Below are 12925 nucleotides of genomic sequence, written 5' to 3'. Positions count from 1 at the left end.
TTTCAACAAGTATCGGTTAATTTTTTATAAAAGAAAGAAAAGAAGTTAATTAAAAGTTTTTTTAAAAGAAGTTAATTTTGAAAGGTTTTTAATTAAAAGAATGAGAGTAATTTTTCTAAATGAATTCCGCAAAAGTTAACAATGCGTATGAAAGATTTTGCAACGGAAGGAAGGATGTATGTCACGCACGCGCCATGCATCTCTGCAAAAGACAGAAATAACTCACTGTACCCCATCCTTGACGGAAGGAATGTTCGGAATCTCTCGTGATAGGAGTCAATGAATGGTGAAAGAAACTTGTGAGACCTTAATGTATTTATCACTTAGGTTCGAGAGAGAATTTTTATTTTAATCACATAAGGGTTCAAATTTAAGACAATTGACTGTGAAAATTTAAATGACTTTTTTACCCTTTTTTGCTGATTTGTCCGGTTTTTTACCTTTTTCTAATAAAAAATAAACAAGTTTTTCTTTTTTTCAAATCTTTTTCAAAGTGAAATCATAAAATTTAGACTCAATGTTATAGAATTCAGTGCGCTTTATTTTTGATTTAGATTATTAACACCACAACATAATATAATGTGTTTTTTTACGTTAATTATTTAAATAATATAACGTAAAGAATTTCATAAATATAATAAGGTGGTTCATTCAACAGAATGCAGACCTCTAGAAAAATAATTAATTAACATTCAAATAATTTAAATATTATTATTAATAGTTTTTTCTAGAAAAACAAAAATTCTAATACAAAACCTTTAATTTTTTCCATTTCTGACAATAATTTCTTTTTAAATAACTTAATTCTTGAAGAACTATCATAAAATTATAACTTAGAAATTATTTAATGAATCATTTTATTTAAATACATTTTAAAATTAAATGAATTTTAAAATAATTTCGTTTACAATTTTTATAAATAGATGAACTTGAAAAGATTTTAATTTTAAATTTTATAAAATTTCAGTTTTGAATGAATTTCATTAGAAATTCTAAAGAACTTGAATTTTTGCAAAAATGTTCAAAATTTAAATTATTCTGAAATTAGTTAAATTTTTTAATATACCTATATATTTAATTAATTATTAAAAATAAAGAAAGTAACGAGGAATTTTAGTTAAAAACACTAAAAAAAAATTTGAATTTTGGAGAAGTTTTTTCTTTTGTAACACTCTTAGTACTTTGTACGACTGGGCTCTGCTAAAAACTTTGCCCGTTTATGAATAAATAAATAAATAAATAAATAAATAAAAGTTTCAAATGATTGCAAAAATTCAATTATTTTCAAAAGAAATAAAATTCTTTGCAGAAATTCAATTATATTTAAAAATTTTAAGAAATTCTCGACAACATTTAAATTCTCCTTATAAATAATAAAATTCTTCTTCGAAATTAAATTATTTTCAAAAATTTTAATAAAATACTTGGCAAAATTTCAATTATTTGCAAAAATTATTCTTAATTCAATGACATTCAATATCTACTATTTTAATAAAATTATCCAGAAGAATTCAATTATTTAAAAAAAATTTTTATTAAAATTCTACGCAAAAGTTTAATTATTTTCATAAATAATAAAATAATTTTACATTATTTACAAACTTTTTATAAATTTCTTCGCAATAATTACCTTGTTTTCATAAATAATCAAATTCATCGCAGAATTTCAATTATTTTCAATAAATTTTGAATTAAATTTCTTGAAAGAATTTGATTTTTTAAATTTTGAATGAAATTCTTTGTAACAATTCAATTATATTTAAGAATTTTTAGAAATAACTCAATTTTGATAAAGAGTCAAATTAAATCTTTGAAAATCTGAATCTGCAAATAAATGATTGCAGAAATTCAATTTTATTCAGAAATAATAAAATTATTCGCAAAAATTCAATTATGTTAAAAAAATTTTTTAAAATTCTCGTCAAAATTTCAATTATCTTTAAAAATAATAAAATTCTTCACCGAAATTCAATTATTTTCAGAAAATATCCAAAAGAATTTAATTATTTATAAAATTTTAAATAAAATTCTTTATGAGAATTCTATTTTAAGAAACAATCAATTATTTTACAATTTTTTTTGTTTTTAAATAATTGAATTCTCGTAGAACTTTCTAATAAAAATTGATTTGAAAATTGATTTTAGTTTAAATTTTAGATAATAATTGAACACTAAGAGCATTATAGCGTGAATTTTTAGAAATAATTGAATTTTAAGAAGGTTTCAAATTAAAATCTTTGAAAATCTGAATCTGCAAACAAATGATTACAGAAATTCAATTATTTTCAGAGATAATAAATTTCTTCGCAATAATTCAATTATTTTCATAAATAATAGAAATCATTGCAGAATTTTAATTATTTTTAATACAATAAATTTTAATCAAATTTCTCGAAAAATGTAATTATTCTTATAAAATTTTATTAAAATTCGTCAAAAAATGTCAATTATTTAAAAATTTATTGATAAAATTCTTTATAAAAATTCAATTTTCAGAAACATTCAATTATTCAATAAATTAAAGAATTTTGTATTTAAATAATTGAATTTTCGCAGAATTTTCTATTAAAAATTGATTTAAAAATGAATTTCAGTAAAATTTTAGATTGTAATTGTTTATTAAACGTAATTGTTTAGAAATAATTGAATTTTGAAAAAGTTTCAAATTGAAATCTTTGAAAATCTGAATTTTTCATATTTTTAACTAACAATTCTGTAGAATTAATTTCTATCGAAAATTTTAATTGAAATTATTCGAAGTTTTTATTTTCAAATATATATTTAATTGAAGAATTTCCGAATAATTGATGAAATTTCGTAAAATTGAATTGTAAATACAATTTTTAGAATTTTTTGAAAAATTATTGTAAATAATTGATTTAAAGAAGAATGTTAGTTAAAAATTCTAAAAAATAATCATTGAATTGAAATGATGAAAATAATTTTGAAGAAGTTACAGTAAAAATATTTTTTATAGTAGAAAATAATGATCTTTATCACTCGGTCATCTTAAATTATTATAAAACAGGAAGAAAGTGATTACTCCGAGTCGATGACTCGGAGTGATCACTTTCTTCATGTTTTATAATAATATTCTTATAAATTGTTGAATTTCAAAAAGATTTAAATTTGAATGTTTTGAAAATCTTAATTCCTTTGGAAAAATAATAATGATTAAATATTTTTTTAAAAAAGTGGAAATTTTGTCTGGAAATGAAGGAAAATTCAGGGAAAAACAAAATTAATTAATGAAAATTTAGATTGAAGATTTATTTTAAGTTCATCTAGAAATTGCAGAATTGTTTTTAATTACTACGATCACGATAAAGTAATTGCGTTAACTTAAAATCTACAACTTTTGGCTAATGTTCAAAGATTCGGATTTTTGATAAGACTTGTGTTATTTTTCATTTCTGTCAACGCACCTTATTTTATATGTGAAGCAAACTCAAGGAGAGTCAGTAGGTCCTTTAAGCAACAGTCGTCGAATCATTCGTCAGCAATAGAAACTAAGAGAGATAGGCATCTACGGGCACGGTTAACAACCCGAGATTAACGAGACGCATTTACCCGCATCCACCCTTGTACAGGAAATACGTCCAGTTGTTTTGCGGTGCATCGTCTTTCTCTTAGGCTTATGTAGCCAGTTGAACAGCTTCTGGTGAGAAATTCGTGATCCTAAAACAAACCTTACGATTTCCCTTCGTGTTGTTTCTTGCCGCATCAGACGATGCAAGCTAACACGCTTCCTTATAGGGAACATAACACAAAACTGCGTTAAAAAGATTGAAGCAAACATTCAACAGAAATCCCATTGAATCAAACACACATGTGATATTGATTTTCACACCATTCAACAAATATATCTTTATATATTTTTATATATCTTTATAATACTGTTTATTATTTTTTAATTTAATCCCTTTTCTGTTGCAGGTAAGAGAAAAATTCGTTTATATGGTTTATGTGGAAAAATTCGTATACATTCGTCAGTTTTCGTGAGTATTCGATATTTTATTGTAAATTGACTGATTATTTCAAGTTTTCGTAAGTTTCTTTTTCTTGATCATCAAATGAAACACTGTTAGCTTAAAAGTATCAAATTGCAATGAATTGATACCAAAAATGTGTATCAAATCAAAAATTGATCTAAATTTTTACTGTCAATTTGATTCACTTTAGTATCAACTTGATACTTTGAAGAAAACTGTGAATTTTATAATTGTTACTTTGTCTGTCTCTAATTCTAATTAAGATTTTTGTACGATCTTGAAAACGTTGTACGCTATCTTCTTCATACCACGAACTTTTTGATCCAACTTTATAATAAACGATAAATCTCATATTCTTCTTGTTGGAAAAGTTTTGCATTAATTTCCAAGAATTAAAAATTCAAGAATCATTAAAGAATCATCAACTTGATAGTATAATTTAGATTTACAGCTCTGTACATGAAAATGATTTGAAAAACATTTTTTTATATATTAATCAAGTAAGGAAAGGTAAACATTGTTTATCTCTCGATAAGTATTTACCTCGTTGCATGCGTGCAGACGTTCACAATCACTGTATTCCAGTGTATACTATAGTCTCTTCTTGTGTTTTGATCTCCCACCCGTGTTTCTATTGTGACGACCACGACCGGCGATCGCGGGACCCTCCGACAAGAAACCATCCTATATAGCCAGTCACTGTTTAGACCTCGAGTCTAACCGCCGAGTCGAGTTTTTAAACACTAACGAGATCTTCCTTCTGTTTCTTTCTTTCAACAAATAATTCCATCAATTATTCCATCATTATTCCATGAATTAATAATAATAATAATCGGTTATGTTGACAGTTAATATTTTTTACTTGTGGGTAACATTTTTTGTGCAGTGATTATAGTTGAGTGCGTGATTATTATTTGTTTGCATAAAGTTTCCTTAAGTTGCAAAGAATAATTCTCTCTGCAGTGGAAATGAGAGTGAGGAAACGAAATGCCACCCTACTGGTAAATTCTTTTTATAACAAAATTATTATTTCAAAAAGTTGTTGATTATTAGGTTTAAATATCCGTAAAGAATCGGTTTTTTAAAAGTTGAAATTAACTTGAGTAAAACCTACGGAATCTTTAGTTGCGAAATAAGGTGATTTTTATTCTTCTGTTTTGTATTTCCGTTGAAGTTGCGAAGAAAAATCGAAATCTGAAACCGTCTACATCTTGAAATTGCAAAATAATTAAAAATTTGAAACTAACTCTCTTGAATCTGTTAAAAATGATTGATTCTAAAATTCTTAAAACTCATTTTATTTTTAGGGAGTAAAATCAATCCAATGATTAAAATCCAATTAAAAATGGTTCTAGTTCTTCTTGTATGATGATCTTAGTCAAAAAGTAAAGTAAGATTTATTTTCTAGTGAAAAATATAAAGTAACTTTTACTACATTTATAGTAAAACATTTCTCATAACTTTTACTACGTTTGGAGTAAACTTTGCTACGTTCGAAGTAAATTTTACCAATTTTTATAAATATGTTTTATGAACGTAGTAAACTTTACTTCGAACGTAGCAAAATTTACTCCAAAAGTAGTAAAAGTAACCAGAAATGTTTTACTATAAAAGTAGTAAAAGTTACTTTATATTTTTCACTATAAAAAATAAATCTTACTTTACTTTTTGACTAAGATCATCAAAAATTTTATTAAAAGTTATCAGAAATGTTTTACTATAGAAGTAACTTTTACTGCATAAAAATTTGTTTTTTGATGGAAAAATTAATTGTACAGTTAATTTACAATCACATATTGTGTGTGATGGTGAATTTTCATAGAAATGTGAGATTAAATTGACACTGTTAGCGAGGGATTCTGTGGTGTGCGTTGCGCGTCATGAGGAATGCAACAGGTGAACACACTGGAGTACGTGGACCACGAATGTGCGTTTGAATAATTGGAATGAACGTTCAGCAGAAACTATTTCAGCTGCTTGTCGCGTTTCCCGAGTTAAAATCGATTTCCCTCTCAAGTGAGCGTCTTTTGTGGAAAATTGATATTAGATGACAGGTTTTCAATTATCCTTTAAAGTTTAAACCTATTGTGTGCGCCTGCCGATAATTTTTAACTATGACTAGCGTTTTATGAAAAATTTTCCCAGAACTTTTTTCTTTTTGATATTTAACGCTAAAATAATAGTAACTATAATAATAACGCTTTTATCATGTCAAAATTTTGGTAAAAATTATGATCTTTTTGAATTTACTCAAGACAAGCAGCTCTACGGTAATTGTTAGCAATATTTATGAGGCTTCTTATCTTCGGCACAATTTCTTTTACGTTCTAGATTGGGTTATTAAAAAATATCTTAAAATATAAAGATTTGTATTTATTTATAACAATTCCGCAGTTTTCTTCTGGTTTTAATTAGTTTCGATTTAATTTGTTTAAATTAGTTTCAATTCTAGTTTCAATTATTTACAATTAGTCTCAATTTTTAGTTTCAATTACTTTAATTTGGCTTCAATTTTAATTCCAATTAGTTTCAGTTTAATAGTTGCAATTAGTTTGAATTAAAATTCCAATTAGTTTTAGTTTTATAGTTTCAATTCGTTTTCATTTCAGTTTCAATTGGTTTCAATTTTAGTTTCAATTAGTTTTAATTTTAGTTTCGATTAGTTTTAATTTTAGTTAAAAATAATTTCAATTTAAGAGTTATAGTTTCAATTTTAGTTTCAATTTGTTTTAATTTTAGTCAACATTAATTTCAATTTTATAGTTTCAATTACTTTCAATTTCTGTTACTTTTCAATTTAAGTTTCAATTAGTTTTAATTTTAGTTTAAATTGGTTCAAATCTTAGATTGAATTAATTTAAATTCTAGTTTCAATTAGTTTTCATTAGTCTCAATTTTATACTTTTAATTAGTTTCAATTTTATTAATTAATTCAATTTTATTAATAGTTTTATTCAATAAATTTTAATTTAGTTTCAATTATTTTCAATGTTAGTTTTAATAAGCTTCAGTTTTACAGTTGCAATTAGTTTCAATTATAGCTTTAAATTTAATTCTAATTAGTTTCAGTATTATAGTTTTAATTATTTTTAATTTTGGTTAATTGGTTTCAATTTTAGTTTCGATTAGTTTTAATTTCAGTTAAAAATAAATTCAATTTTTTGTTTCAATTAATTTTAATTTCAGTTTGAATTTTAGTTTCAATTAGTTTTGATGTTAGTTTCAATTAGTTTTAATATTAGTTAAAAATAATTTTAATTTTAGTCAAAAATAATTTCAATTTCACAGTTTTAGTTTCAATTTTAGTTTCAATTTGAGTTAAAAATAATTTCAATTTTATAGTTTCAATTTCAGTTTCAATTTTTGTTTCAATTTGTTTTAATTTTAGTTAAAACTCATTTCAATTTTTTGTTTCAATTAATTTTAATTTCAGTTTCAATTTTAGTTTCAATTAATTTTAATATTAGTTAAAAATAATTTCAATTTTAGTTAAAAATAATTAAAATTTTACAGTTTCAGTTTCAACTTTAGTTTCAATTAGTTTTAATTTTAGTTTCAATTAGCTTCAATTTTAATTCTATTTAGTTTCAGTTATATAGTTTCAATTATTTTCAATTTCAGTTTTAATTAGTTTGAATTATAGTTTCAATTAGTTTTAATTTTAGTTTTGATTAGTTTTAATTTTAGTTAAAAATAATTTCAATTTAACAGTTTCAGTTTCAATTTTAGTCTTAAATTTTAATTAGCTTCAGTTTTACAGTTGCAATTAGTTTCAATTAGCTTCAATTTTAATTCCAATTACTTTCAGTTTTATAGTTTCAATTAGTTTTAATTTTAGTTTCAGTTAGTTTCAATTTTAGTTTTAATTTTAGTTTGAATTAGTTTGAATTTAAGTTTCAGTTAGTTTCAATTTTAATTTCAATTAATTTTAATTTTATTTTCAATTAGTTTCAATTAGTTTAATTTTGAATTTCAATTAGTTTCAGTTTAAAATTTTAATTAGATAAAAATTAGAAAAAAGTTGATCCAAAATAACGGCGTCAAAATTAGTAACAAAGTGATGTCGCTTATTATCCGAGACATGACCTTAATACTTCTTACGTTTTTTAATCAAATCCTTTTGAAACAACGTGTTTTTTTAAATCTAATTATATATTATAATCCTAAAAAGAAAACTTTAAGCGCATATAATGGAAATTTCAGTTGTATGATGTATATTTCATGTTTTTAAACTTTAAAGAAGCGATTAAACTGCATGATAAACTTCAGATATGGCTCATTAAAAGAAAAAAAGAAAAAAAAGAACACTTTAGAATCAAGTTAATTACTCTACATATCAGATAAGTTTTCTTCTTTTAATACTGAATTATTACGCATCACTATAAAAACAGTTAATAAAGTGTGATTCGAATTGAAATATCCATAAAATGAAGAGATGTGAAATAAAAATAGGCAACTATTTTTTTATTACTATTATTATTATTTTCATAATAGAATAATAAATCATTGATAAGAATAATGACATGCATAAAGATTTAAAATCATTTTTGATAAAAGAATTTTTGGAAATTATACATAGTTATTTATAGTCGACATTTATGTCGGTGCAAAAAATTTATGAACAGTTCAACGTGTCTGATTGATTCGTAATATTTCCTAAAATGTGAATTTATTTCTTGTGTAGCTAGTAGCTACTAGTTACTAAATTATTTTGTATTTTCTGATAAATTTCGAATATGAAACAACGTTTTTAAAATCCAAAAAGAATTTTTTTAATTATTCTTAACTCTAATTTTGATGTATTCTTAAATTTAATAATTATAACATTTTCTCTAAGACACTAGATGTGTTAAAATTTTTTTAAAATTAAGCCTTGAACAAAAAAAGTTAATAATAATTTTCAAGAAACACGAGGAAAAAATTTTGAGCACGCCTTGATGTTTCATTATAAAATTAACATTATTTAAAAAATATTTTTCATCCTTTAATGATATTTGATTTATTTTAATGGTAATTTTACGTGTAATTTAAGTATCTAATAGTTAGTGGGGGTAAAAACTAATTTTTTGGAGGTTTTTAATTTTTTTTCCTCTTTAATCTGAAGTGCTAGAGACTTCCCTAAGGTCTTACATTAAAGTTTAAAACGCGCAGTTTAAAACCCTTATGCGTAAGACAAAAAAAATTGAGAATTTTGAAAAAAGTGGGGGTAGAGATCCAAAAAATTTTTTTTTCAAATTTTCGACATGGGAGTGGTTTTCAGAGTATTTTGGGCCTCTAAACACGATCCCGAGGTCAAAAATTGCCTGACACGTCAGAATTATGAGAAAAGTGGGAGGTAAAGACCCTAAAAAATTCGTAAGACGAAAAAAAATTTACACTTTTATTTATTTTGAATAGATGAATTGAAAAATAATACTAAAATAATTATGAAAGAATTCTTAACAAACTTTTTGAGATTCTCGTTATTATAGAGCCTTATAAATAGTCTTGGAAATGATTTGCTATTGTTCTGAAATTAATAGTGCAAAGAAAAACATAAAGAAGATGTTTGGGAAGTAAAGTACATTCGTCGGATGTTGCGGAGAATCGAATGAAATTAAATCTATTCACAAGCACATCAGCTTAAAAACATTCCTTGTGGATGCATAGAGATCGTTTCCTTGACTTTCACTCGCGGAGGATATGTAGATACTTATGGCAGCGTGCAGCATGATCATGGACCGTGACTTGTCTATTTCTCGATGCGACGTGGGGGGTTTATAAAGTGTCGTTGTCGGGTTCATTGAATCGCCCAAGGGTTTCTTTTTTTTCATATTTCCGACTCCTGCGATAAAAAAAAAATCAAAAACTAATCAATCTTTTCTTTTCTATGTGTCGGCGCAGTAAATGAGAAATTTTCGGTTTAATTTTCATTGAACTGGTTCCGCATTTATAGGATCATTAGTGGGATCTATTTTGATAAATTTGAAACGATGTTGATCAAGTTTTGTTATTTTTCGATTTAGTTTAAGGAACTTCTGGTTTTATCTAAATAATTGAGCTCAATATTATGCTTCAAGGCTAAATAATTGGCTAATGAATGCTAATTATGAATTCGAAGTCAGATTTTTAAAATTCAAAATGGCGGATTCAATATGGCGGACGATAAAATTATTTATTAATCGCAGGATTCGCACTACTAGAAATACTAGAAATCAAAAAACTATTCTCAAAAATTGTAATCAAATTCTTTAGAACTATTCAATTATTTTAAAAAAATGTTTGAAATTAAATTATTTTCAATAGTCACTATTTTAATAAAATTTCGCAAAAGAATTCAATTATTTAAAAAAAAAATTATAAAATTCATCCAAAATTCAATTATTTTCGTAAGAAATAAAATTTTGACAGGAATTCAATTATTTTCACAAATAATAAAATTTCTACAATAATTCAATTACTTTCACTAATATATTAATAACATTTTTCATGGAAATTCAATTTTTTAAAAAATTTTTTTATAAAATTCTAAGCAAAAATCCAATTATTATCATAAATAATAAAATTCATCGAAGAATTTCAACTATTTTTAATACTATTTTAAAATAATAATTGAAAAATTCAATTACTTTCACAAATAAAGTATTCCACAAGAATTCAATTATTTAAATACAAATTTTCATAATATTTATTATATTTCGAAAAAATTAATTATTTAAAACAATTTTTATTAAATTCTTATAAAGAATTCAATTATTTTGAAAATTTTAATAAAATTCTTTGCAACTATTCAATTACTTCCTCGTAAATTATTATTAAATTATTTTAAATATTTTTATTAAATTATTTTAATTATTCTAAAAAATTTTATGAAAATTCTTCGAAAGAATTAATTTATTTACAAAAAAAAATTGTAATAAAGTTTTTGCAAGAATTCAATTATTTTTATTAATAATAAAATTCTTCTTTGGATTTAATTATTTTTAATTTTTATAAATAATAAAATTCTTCTCAAGAATTCAATTATTTTTAAAAATTTTAATATACTTTTCGTTGCAAGAATTCAATTATTTTTTTTTATAAATAATAAAATTTATCGCAGGATTTCAATTATTAAAAAAAAATGTTAATAATAATTGTTGCAAGAATTCAATTATTTTTATAAATGTTAAAACTCATCGCAGGATTTCAAGTATTTTTAATATAATTTTAAATAAAATACACAAAAAATGCCACTATTCTGAAAAATTTTAATAAAATTGTTTAGAAGAATTTAATTATTTTCATTAAGAATAAAATTCTTCTTAGGATTCAATTATTTTTTGAAATAATAAAATTCTTCTCAGAAATTCAATAATTTTTAGAAATAAAATTCTTCTCAGGAATTAAATTATTTTTAAAAATTTAAATAAACTTCGTTGCAAGAATTTAATTATTTTTATAAATATTAAAATTCATCGCAGGATTTCAATTATTTTTATTACAATTTTATAGGAATTGCTCAAGAAATGTAATTATTCTTAATAATTTAATTTCAATTCCTCGATAAAATCAATTATTTGAAAAAATGTGTTGTTTAAATTCTTTGGAAGAATTCAATTATTTACAAAAATATTAGAATTTTTAACAGGAATTCAATTATTTTGAAATGTTTTAATAAAATTGTTCGAAAGAAATCAATTATTTTAAATACAATAATTTTAATTAAATTTTCTTTAAAATAATTCAATTATTTTTTCAGATTTTAATAAAATTCTTCCCGAGAATTCAATTATTTACATAAATAATTCTTCGAAAGAATTTAATTATGTCGATAAATAAAAAAATTATTTCCGAAAATTTCAATTATTTTAAAGCATTTTAATAAAATTCTTTGCAAAATTCAATTATTTTCATAAATAACAATATTCATCACAAGAATTCAATTATTTTGAAAAGTAATAACTTTCTTCTTGGAAATTCTATTATTTTTAAAAATTCCAATAAAATCGTTAGCAAGAATTCAATTATATTCATAAATAATTAAATGATTTTTAGGAGTTCAATTATTTTCAAAAAAAATGTAATAATAAAATGCCACATAGACATTCAATTATTCTCGAAAATTTTAATAGAACTCTTTGTAAAATTTAATTATTTTTAAAAACTTTTCGCAATTCAATGATTTTCAATATTTACTATTTTCATAAAATTTCCAAACAGAATTCAATTATTTAAAAAATTTCTTGTAAAAATCTTGGCAAAAATTCAATTATTTTTATGAATAATAAAAATTTCTCAGGAATTCAATAATTTAAGTTAGAATTTGCATAAAATTAGTCGAAAGAAATCAGTTCGAAATTTTTTATAAAATTCGTCGCAAGAATTAAATTATTCTCCTTATAAGTGACAACTTTCATGCAAATCCCACGAATTTTTATTGTCATTTCCGCCATATTAGATCCGCCATTTTGAATTTTAAAGATCTGACAACATATTCGTAATCAGCGACCCCTACAGTTTTTTTAAGGATATCAAAATTGAGTCAAAAAACGAATTAAAATGTTGCGAAGCAATGTTTTGTTTCTTTTTTTGTTTCAATTTTGATATCGGCAGAAAAACTGTACCCCAAAAAAAAAATTCAAGCAAATTTTATTGATTTTTAATTTCATCGTCCTCCATATTGGATCCGCCATTTTGAATTTTAAAAATCCAATGCCAGATTCGTAATCATTGACCCCGAAAACCTCCGCGAAATAAAATTCAAGCGAATCCGATTTATTTTTTAATTTCTATTTTATTTGCTGAATAAGGTTGATAGTCATTGTGGTTATTTAAAGAATATTACGAAATAATAAATATTTTATACAGTTAATAGATTATTTCCACTGTTCAATTCTTTTCAGGAAATAATAACATCTAAATTATATGTTTGTTTTGTTGAAAAATAATTTTTTTCTCTCTTTTTATTTCGC

The 12925-nt window shown here is 23.0% G+C and overlaps 1 protein-coding gene across 7 annotated transcripts in view; it reads left to right on the top strand.

Annotated features, from left to right (window-relative positions):
- The window catches only part of LOC122499947 (FH1/FH2 domain-containing protein 3), a 207183-nt gene that overhangs the window by 102304 nt on the left and 91954 nt on the right, over window positions 1–12925 (top strand). The window contains exon 1 of one of the 7 annotated variants that reach the window (XM_043608892.1): window positions 4693–4993. The exons of the other annotated variants lie outside the window; for them this stretch is intronic. Within the exon in view, the coding sequence (XP_043464827.1) occupies window positions 4980–4993 (14 nt within the window). The 5' untranslated portion in view covers window positions 4693–4979. Of the gene's footprint in view, window positions 1–4692; window positions 4994–12925 lie in introns of those variants that run through there. 7 annotated transcript variants of the gene reach the window in all.

This window comes from Leptopilina heterotoma, unplaced genomic scaffold (genome assembly GCF_015476425.1).
Source record: "Leptopilina heterotoma isolate Lh14 unplaced genomic scaffold, ASM1547642v1 Lhet_0, whole genome shotgun sequence".
NCBI lineage: Eukaryota > Metazoa > Arthropoda > Insecta > Hymenoptera > Figitidae > Leptopilina > Leptopilina heterotoma.
Note: the sequence above shows the minus strand (reverse complement) of the source record. Positions and strands in the feature narration are given on the sequence as shown.